The sequence below is a fragment of the Malus domestica genome, chromosome 07 (genome assembly GCF_042453785.1).
Source record: "Malus domestica chromosome 07, GDT2T_hap1".
In the NCBI taxonomy this organism is placed as follows: Eukaryota; Viridiplantae; Streptophyta; class Magnoliopsida; order Rosales; family Rosaceae; genus Malus; species Malus domestica.
Window position 1 is genome coordinate 25,435,067 of NC_091667.1, and position 12,027 is coordinate 25,447,093.

The 12,027-nt window shown below is 38.7% G+C and overlaps 1 protein-coding gene across 1 annotated transcript; it reads left to right on the forward strand.

Moving 5' to 3' along the window:
• Nucleotides 1–104: 104 nt before the first annotated feature.
• LOC103440665 (patatin-like protein 6) lies at nucleotides 105–6,850 on the forward strand. The gene is made up of 3 exons (XM_008379356.4): nucleotides 105–1,742; nucleotides 3,473–3,752; nucleotides 5,991–6,850. The coding sequence occupies exons 1-2, from the start codon at nucleotides 579–581 to the stop codon at nucleotides 3,740–3,742; spliced, it is 1,434 nt and encodes a 477-aa protein (XP_008377578.1). The 5' UTR covers nucleotides 105–578; the 3' UTR covers nucleotides 3,743–3,752; nucleotides 5,991–6,850.
• The last annotated feature ends 5,177 nt before the right edge of the window (nucleotides 6,851–12,027 follow it).

The window sequence follows — 12,027 nt, forward strand, 5'->3', positions numbered from 1 at the left end:
CGGTAACGACAAGGGCGCGAAAGATGGAAATTTTCTTTTTAGCCCCCAACAGACCGTTGATCACGGACGAACAGAAGTCCTTTGATTCTATACCGTCGGATCAAACGAGACGAGTCAAACCAACGGGCTCAACCGTCCCCGTCCCAATGGTAACAGTCTAAATAAATATTAAAATAACCACCCGCCAGGGTAAAAGCCTACCACGACGTCGTTTGTCAGTTGATACATATTTAATTTAATAAAAAAATTGAAGGGGTATATAAAAAACAGACATGCTCTGCAGAGCTCTCTCTGTGCTTTGCTCCTCTTCTCTTCTTCTTGCTCTGCAATTCATTGGCTTTTTTCTCGGGTTCTGGTTTTTCATGCTGCTTTGTTGGCGTGCTCTGTAAAAGCACCCGAACTTACCCCAGAACGACCTCGTTTCGTCCCTTCTTTCCCTCTTTTATTTTCCTTCTCGGAGACTTCGATAAAATGGGAAGGCAATTTATTCCTTCTGCCTCAAAATTTTAATCATCCGAGATTTTTGGTTGCCCGAATTTTAATCATCCGAGATTTTTTGGGGGAGGACGGCGGCGATTATGAATTCAACTCAGACCGAAATGCAGGAGCCGAGCATCGACACCGATAAGCTGAGCTACGAGATATTCTCGATACTGGAGAGCAAGTTCCTGTTTGGCTACGACGATCAGAAGCTCTGGGTTCCCAAACAGGTATCTCCGTCCCCCACGCCGGTTTCCGACTCCAAACCTGACCCGGTCCAGCTTGTGGGCGTTCAGCCCCAATCTGAAAACGGCGTCGGGGCGATCAAAAACCAGAGGGGCAAAATCTGCATTCTCAGCATCGACGGCGGCGGAGGAATGAGAGGGATTCTCTCCGGAAAGGCCCTGGCGTATCTCGAGCAAGCGTTGAAGCAGAAATCGGGGAATCCGGACGCCAGAATCGCCGATTACTTCGACGTCGCCACCGGAGCCGGCGTCGGAGGTATATTCGCGGCCATGCTCTTCGCCACCAGAGACCACGCCCGCCCGATTTTTAAGGCTGACGACACGTGGCGCTTCCTCTCCGATCACGGCAAGAGCTTGTTCAACAACAACCGGTCCTCCTCCTCCGCCTCCTCCCCCGGTTTTCTGCGTCGCCTCTTTCGAAGTTCCGGTTCGGGCTCGGGTTCAACGGGGTCCGCCACGGCCGGTTTGGAAAAAGTAATGAAAGAGGCGTTCGCCGACGACGACAGGACGCTGACGTTGAAAGACACGCTCAAGCCGGTTTTAATTCCGTGCTACGACCTTTCCAGTAGGGCGCCGTTTCTGTTTTCCAGGGCCGACGCGCTCGAGACCGACAGTTACGACTTCCGCCTCTGGGAGGTCTGCCGCGCCACGTCAGCCGAGCCGGTAATCTTCGAACCGGTCCAAATGCAGTCCGTCAACAACCAGACAAAGTGCCTGGCCGTGGACGGCGGCTTGGCCATGAGTAACCCGACGGCGGCGGCGATCACGCACGTGCTGCACAACAAGCAGGAGTTCCCGTTCGTGCGAGGGGTCGAGGACATAATGGTCCTTTCAATAGGGAGCGGTCAATTTCTGGAAGAAGCGAGGTACGAGTACGAGCAAGTGAAGAAGTGGCGTGCAAAGGAATGGGCTCGGCCCATGGCCCGAATCGCCGGCGACGGGTCAGCCGACCTGGTGGACCAGTCCGTCGCCATGGCGTTTGGTCAGTCCGGGAGCAGTAACTACGTGCGCATTCAGGTACGAAACCGCCACACCTTTGCTAACGTGAGCACTGCGCGCATTTAATTCCAATCTTAATTCTATTTTTTTGTCACGGAATTAAATTTTCGGGGGGGGGGGGGGGGGGTGGGTGGGTTGTTTCTTTTGCTGTTTCTGTTGCCACTGACTACGAGACGACACTCTTAGCCAGGCTGGGTAATGTTAACTTGCGTGTAGAGAGTGCTAACTTGCGCCGGGGGTATGTGTTTCGCTTTCATGCAAATAAATGCGGGTGTTTTGTACGTAAAACCTTTGGCCTCGTGTGGGGGGGCGCTGCAATTCCAAAGTTTTGCTATGCTGGAAGTGCACAGATTGGAGCAAAATTAGAGGACCTTTTGTTTTTGTTTGCTTGGTTGAATGCCCTTGCGAGCTTGAGAGGGGTCTGGTTTTGTTTTTTCAATCAAATTTTAGGACCGAGAGGGAAGGGGTTTTGGTTGGTCCGGCGTCGGTTTGGTGACTAGGACTTTCTGTGTTGGTAGACCAATTACAACTAGGCTTGAAGCCTAGAGTTGACGGGTTGTCCTAGAAATCGTTGTCTCAGTAAATGAAATTGACTTGGTTCTTAAAACTTTTTGCTTTTTTCAACTTTGGTCCCACTGCAATTGCATCCTATTGAATTTCCCTGAGAAAATTAAAGAGATAAATTTTATTACCTCTGAAGCTTGCCTCTTAGGGCAGTCTCCATAATGTTTTTACTTTATTTTTCCTTTTCTTTTACCTTTGTTTTGCCCTGCTGTGGAAAGTTGGAAAAATCTTGACCTGGGTTACTGTGGATTTCTGAACCTGTATTATTTCAGTAAGTAGTAACTAGTAAGTAGATAGAAATGGGTGGAGAGATGGGATCACAATTTACTTAAATCTTAATTGACATCCAGTCTGTAATTATCTCTAAACCATATATACTCAGACTATTTAAGTTGCACTACATATTAATCTTATTACTGTAGAAAGAGATATGTGGGGCTTCCCTTCCGGTCACTTCCCTCCATTTAGAAAATGAAATGGCCTTAATCGTAATTTTTTTTTTTAAAGACTTTTTAGCTAAACGGTTTCTAAGTTTGGCATAACTTTCACTTTGATCCTTGAGATTTAAAATCGATATAAGTGGTCCGTAAATTGTCTACCGTCAATCATTTTAGTCATTCCGTGAATAATTTCTATTTAATTGAGGACATTTTTTTGTCAATTCAACCCCTTTACTTGAACAAGTGGTTTCTTCAATTTAACTAAGATTTTTAACAAAAGAACCAAAATGATTGACAGTGGACAATCTAAGGTACTACTTCTATCCATTTTAAATTTATGGGACCAAAGCGAGATGTTATGAAAATCTTAAAGATTATTTTGACTAAAAGGCCAAAAAGCTATTATCATTGACCCACAACTTTTTCCTAATATTCTGTTTTTCCATCATGGCATATTTTATCTATGAGGTGGTCCTATATTAGAATTTGGAGCTGCCACCCAAATCCAAATTGTTTTCCACTGTTAGGTACATTTTGTATTAGCAATACATCCCATCAATTTGGATCTTTCCAAAGTTGTGCATTGCTTGGTTTTTAATGTTACAAGTGACAATGCATGTTTTTACAAAATTCTTGTTTATTTTGTTTGGAATTAGTTTCTTAAATTTCTGAGTCTGGATCAATCTAGAAATTAGTTTCTTAAAACATGGCTAATAATTGGATGTTTAAATTGTAATATGTTAGGCAAATGGGACAAGTTTGGGACGTTGCGGGCCAAATGTAGATACAGACCCAAGTCCTAACAACGTTAAGAAGCTGGTAGGAGTGGCAGAGGAAATGCTGAAACAAAAGAATGTTGAATCGGTGCTCTTTGGCGGTAAGAGGATCGGCGAACAGAGCAATTTCGAGAAGCTTGATTGGTTTGCCGGAGAACTGGTGCTCGAGCATCAGAGGAGGAGTTGCAGAATAGCTCCCACTGTTGCCTTCAAGCAAGCTGCTGCCAAAACTACTTAGAACTCAAAAGGTATGTGCTTTTTGTTCTGTTTACAAATTTTCATTAATCTTTATGTTGTGCACAAATAGGAACTTATCTCGTGATAAACGAAAACTCTATGGTGCTCAAGATTATTTTATTCTCGGATCAAGGATCTAACGGTTAAAAAGTATACTAATTTTACGTTTTGAATTGAGTAGGACTCATGTTCAGCATTTGAGTTTGACGCATGCTGACTAAACAACTCGTGCATTTTATGTCATTTTTGAAGCTTGTAAAATCATCAAATCTAGGTAGATCTGCTATATATAGGATTGGTTGTCAGAATATTATTAGAACAAGTACCTTCTGTAGTTGTGACACTGTTGGAGTGGGAGAAAGTCTTAGGCACTAATTGCTTGTATCTTATCATGATAGGCGTGCATTGTATGTACAAATTTAAAAAAAAATGTTGGTGGGATTCATATTATAATTATTATTAGTAAACTTAATTAATAAAAAGATTATGGGTTCCACTAATAATGTTTACATACATGCCATCTTATCATTTATCTGGTGCATGTTAGGTGCAATGAAACTTTGTCATGAGTATGCATTGAAAATTCTCAAACTTCTAGATTTTTTGTTGTGTTCGGTATACGGGTGGTGCATCACGTGTCACTATATAAGCGGTGAGATACTTGTGTTAAAAAATTAACAACTTAAAAAAATAAAAATTCCCACATCTTATATTATAACACGTGTTGTACCACCCATGTTCCGGACACAATGAAAAATTTCTTCTGTATTTCTGTGGCCTGGACTTGTCATGGTCTTCCTCCTTTACGACAATCTGTATGTTGTTGTGATATATGTTTATGTATAGACAAGACACCAAAACAAAAAACAAGGGTAAAAAAAAAAAAATGAATGCTTAGAGCCCCATCTGCTGTCGGCCTACCGACACTTGAGTTTTTGACTAAAATTTTAAGGGACATTTTGGATAATTTCATCCACAAATTGGGAAAGGCATGGGAGGGGAGGGTGCTGTGGTCATTTGATAGGGAATCAAATCTTTGTGGTCCTAATTTCTAAAGGCAATTTCCGTAGTCCGGAAAAAAGGTTGGTTCTTTTCCCTCCTCCTTGTGAGCCATGCTGCCATGCAAATGTTTAGTGTGAATGTTTTGGTTGCTGTGTTGCAAATGTCGTTGCCCTACCCAATCACACCATGCCTATTTGGGCGAAGGCCTCATCCTACTAGCCAATTTAGAACTCAAACATTCAACTTCTTAAAATTACTTAAATGCCGCGCACTAAATAAGCAAATATTTTCCACGAAATAGTTACCGAGTCTGGTTTATTGTTTCACCGATGCATCAATGTCTGTAGATTGTGTACACGTAGTGCTTTGCGGTCCATGACCTTTTATAATGCTCGATGGGAGCCGTATTCCAACATTGACGGACAGAAATGTTTATTTCGTGTACAAATCACTGGGGCCATATGCTTGAGGCATTGTTTAATCAATCATGAGAAATGCCAAGAAAACTATCTCAAAGTGAGATTCTATATAGAAGCTCTGCCATTTCATACTGTAACGTTAATTTCTGTATCAGTATTATATAACATTGTGCTAAAAAGAGTTTGAATTTTGAGTCTCTTTAGAATTTTTCATCAATAATTTTTAAGACCTATATGTTAGGTAGAGCCTAGAGGATTAGGACCAGCAATTGTCTAGAATGCTTTAACGGTCTTAAATTGTTGTGTCCGAGTAGTCTTATGTAATAAATAGTTGTACGGAAAATCACATGGACTAATTACATTTGATAAACCTGTGGGGTATAAGTGTTGGGGTTGGTACACTTCCCAACTAACTTTTAACAGACTTGTGGGGGAAAAAAAAGCCAAATTGGTCAAATTTCTAAAGTTTTACACTGTTGCTTCATCAATCCTCTTTTTTGTTCGAACTGTTCTATCTGTTTCCTATACTTTTCCAAGTCATACTTGGAAGTTTGTACAAGTATGTAGAAGAAATGTCACGCATAAGAAAGTTAAGAAATCTGGTAGCGGTTTATAAGATGTTGAATCATTCTTGCTATTACCAATTGATTTTACCACGGAACCTTAATTTCATTTAGTTTGAACAGTATACTTTTGATATTAACCCCGACTTCGAAAAATTGAAGCCCTTTGGCAATTGCAAATCATCTATCTTTATGCAATTCAAATGTATGTTTTTACCTGTAGAAGTGAATCATGACAGTAAATATTTTGTCCCAAATATTGCAGGAGATAGAGAGACATCATCAAGGGAAGGAAGAAAAAACAGGAGGAGAAAAGTAAATTGTCACAAACAGCTTTTACTTTTTTGTAAGGTGAATAGGACAAGTAGCCAGTTTGTAAAAAGGGGTGGGGGGAGGGGAGAGATCTGAGGGGGATTTCTTTGCCTGCCAGAGGACATGCATTTGTGGCTTCCCACTCTCAACCTTTTTCAATGTCAATTGTCAAGGGACCAAAGTGAGAGAGCTTCAAAAGCTTTTGAGAGGTTAAGCAGACAAAAAAGAATCAGGTATCATATATTCAGTTTCAAAAATTGAGTACTCATCATGGGTGGGAAAATCTGCTTCCATGTTTGTTATTTCTTCCCATACCCTTTTCTTTCTTATGTTTTTCACTTTCCCCCCCCAGATGTTTTTCCATTTCCTGTCTTTTCATCCTTGTCTCAAGAAACTTGAGGGGTGGTGGTTGGTGGTGGCCGGTGGTGGTGGGCTAGCTACCCTACGATGAAAACCCAGAATTGAATACATAGTCAAAGCTATTTGTCTGCCTTTGGCTTTTTGTTTTTATTTTCTCATTGAATATATAGATATAGTGGTGGGGTGGGAAAAGTAGTTTTTCAGGTGTGGTGTGGGTTATAATTTTGAAGCAACTGACCATATCTTTCTCTCCTGGGTGGGGTGGGGGGCTTTCTAGTTGTTGGAGCTTTCTAGGGTTAGGGGAGAAAAGTAGTATTCTTTGGTTTTTCCTGCATGTTCAAGTGTATAATATTTGAAGTCGCAGAATTGTTTAAAGAAAGCAATTTCAACTTTTGTTCTTCTCTTAGCCGTGTACATTTTTATAATTTAAACAAGTGTTTGGTTTGGTTGTTTTGTTCTGGTGGCTGTGGAGTTCTTCACTTTTTCTTGAGTTAGCGTTCATGCTTTTGACTTTCGGTTTTTTGGGAAAGACGTATATGGAATGAATACGTTATTTGATTGACATGGGACGCTATATTGACGGTATATCCGCACCATATAAAGTTTTGTGGCATTATTGACTTTAAAGAATAGATGGAGAGGGTTGGCGGGTTTGAAACGTTTTAGTCATGATGCATCTGCGCATGACTTACTTTTGTGTATTCTTCATGGAGAAGGGTCAGCGTGGCTGCTATGAACACATTCTTTCGCTACTTTTAATAGAATGAAAGTGAAGATTCTATTCAGACCCAAATATTCACTCGCAATTACAGTCCACATCAGAATCCACTACTGTGAACATTTATATATTTGTATCATATTTTCGGTTCATACATCGAGTTCTCTTTTTCTAAGTTTGGAGACTTTAAAGTTCTAAAAAATTTTGGACTCCATTTTTACAATAAGAACTCGACCAATCAATTAGTTAGTACAAAGGTACTATTAAAACACTACAAATGGACTGCAAAGACACTAAATTAAGGACTTATAAATAGTAGCGGAGCCTGAATTTTCAAATAATAGAGTTATTATTTCAACCCACAGAACTTCATTGGACCGTTCCTTAAGCACCTGATAGGAGGCATGTTGATCCTTGCAAGATACGTTGAAGGCTTTATGCCAACTACTATATGATATGTAAAGGCTTGTCATATGAAATTATAAAGTAATGTTGAAGACTACAAAGGGTTGTCAACTGAGGTATTTCATCAAGCATCTAGTGCACACAATATAGTCACACACATGAAGAGAAAAAAGGAACATGGATGATAGAAAAAAAAATATATATAAGAAGTAGGACTAGGAGGTTGTAATTTAGTTTGTCCTAACTGTTTATAGGATCAAATGCAAGACATACAAATATACATGGGTTGTTTAAGTTGTTGGGGTCATAGACAACCAATGATCCCATGTTGACTTTGCTACGACTCACAAGTGGCACCTTTCAAGGTATCATTTGAAGGTTCCCTCAAGCGTATTGCATCCATTCATTCCTCAGTATATATATTTGTCTAATAATTTGTGAATGATGGAAATTATAAAGCTTATAAATAGTTTTCACAACTGTTTATATTATATGCAATATTCATCTTATCTTAACGAAGAAGTTTTGTTGTGTCACCGAGTACATACACCACATATTTTCGATCCCTATCCTTAGTGTTCAGACCAACCATTAAGTTTGGGGAGGAACCGGTTGTTTGATCGAACAAAAGGCCAAAAGCAAACATTGAGAAAAAGTGTATATATAGCAAAATGTAACTTGTTTTTCATCCATGCCACTTTATCTCATGACCAAGGAATCCAAAACGTGTTACTCTAAATCTTTCAAGATCAAAGAAAGATGTCCAATAAAATTCCCCAAAAAAAAAAGAAGGAAAAATGCAACTTTTGGGACCTCATGCAAACCATGACTACTTGTTTGTAATTAGTTACTTGTGGTAATCTAACTTTTGTAGGTACCTTCTGCCCTCTTTGAAATTGCCTCTTCAGTGTGGGCATCTTATCACTGTGGCCATAATTATTTTGCAACTTTTGCTTCCCAAACTTCCCCACTTGATTACTACTACATGCATGGCAAGCAATTTGCCAAGGACTTATGATCAAGCAAGCATCCAGTTTACCCAACTTTAAACACAATTAGTACAAGAAGTTGAAGCCAAAAGGGTTGATTAGACCGATATTACTCCGCATAAATTGGCTTTAGTGAAATTTTAACCAATCATTGACCCACCAAATCGAATTGGTGCGTTGTCGGGTATACCTCCTTGTCTACCTATTTGCAATTGACAAATTCTCGTTGTCCTAATGTCATAACCAGAATCATTTAATGATTACCTTTTAAGATTATCTTTAAAAAAAAACTCAAATTGACATTTGTATAGCAATCCATATGTATTAAATAAAGGGACGATTCACCATGAGTACCTTAATTGACATACAAACCATTGATTTGCTTGTTTATATAAGTCACTGAACGATCTCTAATTCAATTGATTTCTTTAAAAAGATGATTGTTAAATGATGATCAAATATATGAACAGTTCTAATTACACGTATGACTAGAGTTTGTTAGTCATACACAAGAAATTGCACTCAAGGATGCACCTAAATCTTGTTCAACCAAAAGTATATTGCGAGGTTGGCAGTGCCTGCCCTTTTGCATTTTAAGTAAATATTCAAAGTCTAATCCCTAGCTATTACCCTATGCTTAACAACTTTTCCGGCCTATTTATGAAAAGAAAAGAAAAGTGAATCGTCCCTTTTGGATTTGGATCCTCGTCGGATTCATTCCTAGGATCAACGAACACAGACCGTTGATAAAAAATCGTGAGGTCCCAATTAAATGCTTTTTATATTTTTAAAAGTAAAACAACATCATTTTGTGTGAAAAATATATAAAAAAGAAAAAAAAATTGTGGCCACACGATTTTTGATCAACGGTCCATGTTTGTTGATCCCTAGGATCCCCAGGGAGGCGATCCGGCGAGGATCCAAATCCCTCCCTTTTAACCCCTCCCCATAACCTTCCTTTTTTTTTTTTTTGGAAACTAGGAGATTCATTACCCGGGCAAAGATGCCAAACATAACATGGAGAGCCTACAACAAGGCAAGCAAACAACAAAGTGAAAGAAATATATCAAGCAGTGGAGGGAGTTACAATGAAGACGCATTAGCCAAGCTAACACGTCGCCCCCTCCACTGCCCTCACAACATTAAGGAGGACAAGGTAAACCATCATTGTGAAGCACATGAACTAATGAAGATGGGGGGTCTGTTGATCCAGGTAACATCACACATCTTCGAACTTCTCTACGATGCCAACGAGTCTGCCGCCATGTTGGTTGATCTCTTGGAGTCTAAGACCAACGATAGTCCTGAAAAGACACCCTAGCCTTTTAACTTTCACTAAGGTAGGGTAGGCCTCCCATCTGCCATTTTCCAGCGAATCCGAAAGAGAGGAAATGGATTCGTAGGAATCAGATTCAACAATAACCATTCAAAGCCCCAAAGCCATACCAAATTCACATCCTTTGAGAAGGGCCAAGGCTTCAGCTGCATCAACGATCAATCATCAAACCCTAATCACCATTGTAATTTGGCTTTGTCACTCTTTTCACGTGTAGCTTGATGTATATCAAAGCTGGCCAAGGCCCAGTGCAGGCAGGGCAACCGTCTGGGGTCCAAAATAATTGGGGGCACCAAAATTATTAGGGTGGTATATTTATATATGTTTTCATAAGAGTATAAATTTATAAAATTTGGTTCAATGACAAAGAAATTTAACTAGAACTTGTGGTTTTGTTGTTTGAAATTAATGAGGAGGTATTGGGTTCAAAACACCATGTGTGCTTATTTACTTTTCAATTTTTACAATTTTTACGAATTTTTGTTTGGTTGTTAATTTATTTTTAATTAGTACATTTGTTCCAATTCAAGTCTAATCTTCAACAAAGAGTAATGCGTTGATCAATTTTTTAGATCAAATTTGCAAATCATATGATGTGTCATCAAAAAGTTTAATTTAGTACCCATTTATTACTTATACATATCAATTAAAGACTCAAAAACATCATTATTTTTTTAGTCCCATATTGACAAGGTTAGTAAATAAGAACAAACACCTCACGATTCATACAAAAACACTTTAAAAGTTCAGATGGAAAACAAAACTCATATCTATCTACTTGTAAACTCGAAGTTTTTTTGTTTCCTTCTCATGATACAAAATAAATTAGTTTTTCCGTATTTCTAAATTATTAAGTTTGAAGTATTTTTCTAAGTATAATTTTATCGATATCTTACATGTGAAAACAAATAATTTTCTTATATATAATAAGGGAACATTTTGTGGGGTCTCCTCAGACCTCAAAAATCTCTAAACCAACCTTGATGTATATAATATGTAAACCACTTTGTTAAAGTTATATAATTTTTCGTGTCAGCGTATGATCTTAGCGTCATTCTTTCCGAAATTATATTTAGGGTTTTTATCAAAAATGGTCCCTGAAATTGACCCACCCCATCAAGATGGTCCCTGAAATTGAAAATCAATCAATGTAGTCCCTGAAATTGGGTGTCGCAAATCAATGTAGTCATTCCGTCTTGACTCCGTTAAAAATTCTGTTATGTGCTGATGTGGCAAGTGACGTGGCACACTTTATATTAAAAACTAAAAAAATATTATTAAAACCTAAAAAAAAATCATTTAATAAATTTTCTTCTTCTTCTTTCTTTCTTTCTTCTTCTTCTTCTTCTTCTTCTTCTTTCTAGGTTGCTGCGAACTTGGTGTTTTTTTTTTCTTTCTTCTTCTTCTTCTTCTCTTCTTCTTTCTGGATTGCTGCGAACTTGGTGTTTTTTTTTCTTCTTCTTCTTCTTCTTTCTGGGTTGCTGCGAACTTGGTGGTTTTTTTTTCTTCTTCTTCCTTTCTTTGTGGGTTGCAGGGGGTGGGGGGGAAGACGAAATTGGGGTTTTTTTTTTCCTTTCTTCTTCTTCTTCGGGTTGCAAGGGGTGGGGGAGAAGGGGGTTAGAAAAGATGGGCTTTTTTTTTTAATAATTAATTATTATTTTAACATCTAAAAAATATTAAATGATTTTTTTTTAGTTTTTAATAATATTTTATTAATTTTTAATATAAAGTGTGCCACGCCACTTACCACATCAGCACATAACAGAATTTTTAACGGAGTTAAGACGGAAGGACTACATTGATTTGCGACACCCAATTTCAGGGACTACATTGATTGATCTTCAATTTTAAGGACCATCTTGATGGGATGAGTCAATTTCAGGGACCATTTGTGATAAAAACCCTTATATTTATATAGATCATGAAGTAAAAGAGGAGCCTAAACTACAAACTCGAAGAAATTCCCCTATTTGGTGATGACGTAGCAGCATGGAGCATGCATTATTTGTTACGATGGAGTGGGAAAATGGCACGTCATTGTATGAAAGTCGTTTCTTAATTTGGTGCCAAGTCCATATTCAAGACAAAAGCAAGGGTACAGAATATGTTTCCATTTTGTCACCTTCTTCTCATCTTTTTATATTTGTATTGTTTTGGCTTTTATTTTTCGGGTTGGTTGGTA

Bases quoted from the DNA above. Each gene is read 5' to 3' on its own strand.
- LOC103440665 (XM_008379356.4), top strand. From the start codon at position 579: ATGAATTCAACTCAGACCGAAATGCAGGAGCCGAGCATCGACACCGAT. The intron at 1,743-3,472 runs GTACGAAACCGC...GTAATATGTTAG, and splicing joins GTAACTACGTGCGCATTCAG to GCAAATGGGACAAGTTTGGG.